General features: G+C 40.0%; 1 protein-coding gene across 1 annotated transcript; it reads right to left on the minus strand.

Moving 5' to 3' along the window:
* Positions 1-1,469: 1,469 nt before the first annotated feature.
* LOC112501947 lies at positions 1,470-3,787 on the minus strand. The gene has a single exon (XM_025105739.1). The coding sequence runs from the start codon at positions 3,769-3,771 to the stop codon at positions 1,609-1,611; it is 2,163 nt and encodes a 720-aa protein (XP_024961507.1). The 5' UTR covers positions 3,772-3,787; the 3' UTR covers positions 1,470-1,608.
* Positions 3,788-4,088: the final 301 nt, after the last annotated feature.

Genomic DNA, 4,088 nt, shown 5'->3' on the forward strand with positions numbered 1-4,088 from the left:
GGTTGAGTCTAGAAGGGTTCCAGAGGGTGACCGGGGTCTCTCCCTTGTCTGGTAAGCTTCTTGTTAAGTACATCTAATTCTTCAAGGTACGTTCTGGACTTCAACACTTCAAAGATTTTTCAATACTTTTTACAGAATTTGAAATACAGAATTGGGGTCTAATATTTATCTTATATTACATTATCATTATTTACTAAATGAGTACTCGATGGGTTCCCCATACCTAACTAGTAGGGATTTCGTCCCGGATCTATAAGGATTAGATGTGTTGGGGGAATAAATATGGAACAAAGACGTGGATGGTAATGGTCTGGGAACCGGTAGTGAAAGTACATTCTCTGTTATTCTTATCATGTTTCCATCCCTAATAGTTGCATAGATAGAGTTAAAGAAATTGAAGGAAAATGATGAAAGAAAGAAATTGATTTGCTGCATTTGTAGTAAGGGCATACAAAAACCCAATAAACCCAACCTAAGATACTAATCAATTTTTAGAATCAACGATATAAAATAGTATTGTTTGGTTATCAAATGTCCCGAAATACGTCAAAATGCAACAAATGGGCAACCTTTAATTTTATCCACTCAAGTTTTTGTTTTTGTTTTCCTTTCAAAGTTCAATGCATATTTTGATCATATTTCTCCCTCATCATTCAATTGAGGGTTTGTGTTCATATTGTTAAATACTTTGTAGAGTCAGTATCTGGCCTAGAGCAAGCATTAGCTTCACTCATGGAAATTGGGAGGCCCATATCCGTAAGGTACAACTCTTGGACCACTTTCTCTATCCAATAGAAGCCTTGATCGAGTGGTCGATAGATTGATTTCTTTCATAACTTCATTTCATTTTTTATTAGAATATTAGCTTCCTACAACATCAAATACTGAAAATCTGTATGAAAACTCTGATTGGATCCAACAAACATGAAGTGGTATGAATCAAAAAAACCTCGAAGATACAATCTTTCTAAAAATATATTCTAGCCCAACCAAATACAACCTCAATTGTAATGGGTTCATGTGAATTTTCAAGCCAACATAGTTCGGTTGGGTTATCAAAATGTACCCAAACCATGTGTGCCTCTACTTGTTAGATGATTGAAGATGGGGAATGTAGGGAAAAGTAGTGCATGACAAGATTTCAAAAACCTAAATATAAAAAAAAAATCAAATAATGGTTCAACCGTCGGTAAATTATTTATTAGCAAACAAAACATGCAATCACTGGATTCAACGGTATGTGAATTGGGTCATATATTCTTATCCCAATGTAGGGATTAACTAGACCACAAAATAATAATAAAAAAATCACTTGATTCATAAAAGTTTAAAAGTGAGACATGACATATATAAAGCATTCTAAAATTTGAACAAATTGTGATACTGATGTAGATATATGATCGAGAGACATATAAAAAAATTAATCTTAGAGACTCATCATCCGTTCCAACACTACCAATGAAAATGTATTTAAGAGAATAATTTCCAAATAGTTTACAGTATAATATAGATAAATACAATAATACAAACTTTTACTATATAATCAACATCCATGAGAACTTTTTTTCTAGGCTCATATATATAATAAGCTAGGAATTTAAGTATTCTTTAGCCACTACATTGGACCTTGACATCATCATGCTTGTTGCTTATGGCCAACCATTGGCAGTCCTCAAATGAGCATTTTTGCTCACCAATTGGCCACTCGACGTCCTCGGCTGTCATAAATTTGGGACCCCAGCTTGGGGTGCCATCTTCATAAGAGTTATGTGTTAATCTGGTTAACTCTGAACCGTCTAATTTCATGGTAAATATGTCTCCATATGGTTGATAATGATGCGGATTAGATATTGGTTCAGCCGACACAGCAGCATAGTCAGAGGTGAAAACAATGTACTTCCCATCTGGGCTGAACCACGGGTGGTTTGTACGTCCAGCTGCTCCACTATGAATCAGTTGTCGAAGCCCGGTTCCATTTGGGTGAATCATATATAACGCAAAACTGCCTGAACCTGGGTTGTGACGGTCTGACGCGAATGCGATCCAGTCCCCATCTGGGGACCAGTTACACATTGTGTCGGACCATGGCCCGTTAGTCAACTGAGTTAGACCACCCTTCTCGCCGTCATGGGCGTCCATGATGTACAAGTTTTTATGACCCGTTCGACCCGACCTAAACGCAATCCAATTTCCATCTGGGGAAACAGATGGAAAGGCGTTGTTTTGTCCGCCGATGCTAAGTTTTTTAAAACTCAGTTCGTCGGCATCAAGCTCTACTGAGATTATATCGACTCCGGTATCCACACTCGCAAAGGTGGGACCTATACTTGTATAGATCACACCTTTGCGTTTGGGGTCCCACACAGTTGAAAATGCACTAATATCAGGAATTATTTCTCGATGGCCCGATCCATCACTATTAGCCACATATAAACCGGGCAAACCCACATAAGCGATGCGCTCACCATCCGGTGAAAATGAAGGAAACGACCCGTCGATCCGGAATAGAGAAATTCCGGGTCTATGGGTTTGGATATTCTCAAGAAATAGGTCATTCTTTATCATCTTTCCAATGCTTCCGTACCCTCTACATCTGTGATACCCGACCCGGGAAGAATCAGGTGATAGAAATGGGTTATAATGATTGGCTCGTGGAGCAACAAGTCGGGTCAAATCCTTAAATGACCCGGATACGATGTCGTATAGCTCTATGTGACGATAATCTGAATCAGGTCTCCTTGTTGCCACTGCAATAATTCCCTTTCTGACTACTGATGCAGCTGGGGTGAACGTGTGAAGACCGGGTGGAGTGATTCGCTCAGTCACCACCGAGTCGACCGTAAATGGCTTGTTTTTAGGGAGGATTGCGACGTAAATGCTCCACCACCCATCGTCACCCCTCCGGTGGAAGAAAAACGTCGAGTCATTTGCCCAACTCGGCCACCCACCGTGGTTCACCACCTTGACTCGGCTGGACCCGTTTTGAGTCAAGAAAACATATATATCCGTATTGAGTTCCTCCACCTCGCCGCCCCAACCATTTTTTCCGGAAGAAGCCACCGCCGTCCATAAACCTGACGGGGAGACGGCCGGGCTGAAATCGGCTACTCCTTCAGGCGTCAATCGCCGAGTTAACCTGGTTGATAACTGAGTTGAGTAAACCGCAGCCCAACTCGTCCTCCCCACACCTGTGTCCTCATGAGTCGACACGTATACCAATAAATCACCTACCAAACTGGGCCTGTCTTTCATCGAAATCCTTCCGGTGTCGCTACCGCCGACGAGATGGTGTTGAGAACGAGTTAACTCCGATTCAAGGACGGACCGTTTTCTGGAGCTGTCCAACCCATCGTGAGAAAGTACGTCGAGGTAGATGGAGGATGAACCGTTGCGTTCAGTAACGTAGACGAGTTGAGTCGGTTGTGGGTCTGCCACTAATGGATTGGTGATGAGGGTTTTATGGAAGTAGCCATTGAAATTGACGGAGTGGCCGTCGGTGAGTCGGAGTTCATTGTGGGTGGCGTCGATTGAAAGGGAGAATATATCGAAGGCATATCTTGATCGGCCGTTTGTAGTAAAAACTATGCTGGTGGCAGGTTCAGCCACTATCGCTTGGATGAAGATGAAGAGGAAAGAGGTGATGATGATTCGAGGGGTTTTCATGATTGAGTTAGTAGAGAGAGAGAGGGGAAGCAGCGAGGTTATCTTGTTATCAAAGTGGAGGCTTGTGATTCTAATTGCACGTCCACAAACCACAAATTTGTTCCACATGTTTTAAGGGTGAAATATCGTGTTAGAAGTTAAAATAAGAAATGTTAGAAAATATCTAAACTCATAATATTTTTAATCGTATATCCATTTGTAATTATGCTTTAGAAGATAATTTATCTGGTTTATCGAGATACACTTTGTTAGTGTTGATTAGAAGAATACTCGCATAATGCAGTAAGACAAATCTCGATTTTAATATTCTATTTTATTATTTGTCTTTGTCGATATTATAATACGATTTTTATGTGTTTTTAAAAAAGCATTAACAATTTTATTTTTAAATAAAAATATAAATTTAAAGATATCATAAAAAAATT

This window comes from Cynara cardunculus, unplaced genomic scaffold (assembly GCF_001531365.2).
Source record: "Cynara cardunculus var. scolymus isolate 2C unplaced genomic scaffold, CcrdV1 Un_Scaffold_738, whole genome shotgun sequence".
In the NCBI taxonomy this organism is placed as follows: Eukaryota; Viridiplantae; Streptophyta; class Magnoliopsida; order Asterales; family Asteraceae; genus Cynara; species Cynara cardunculus.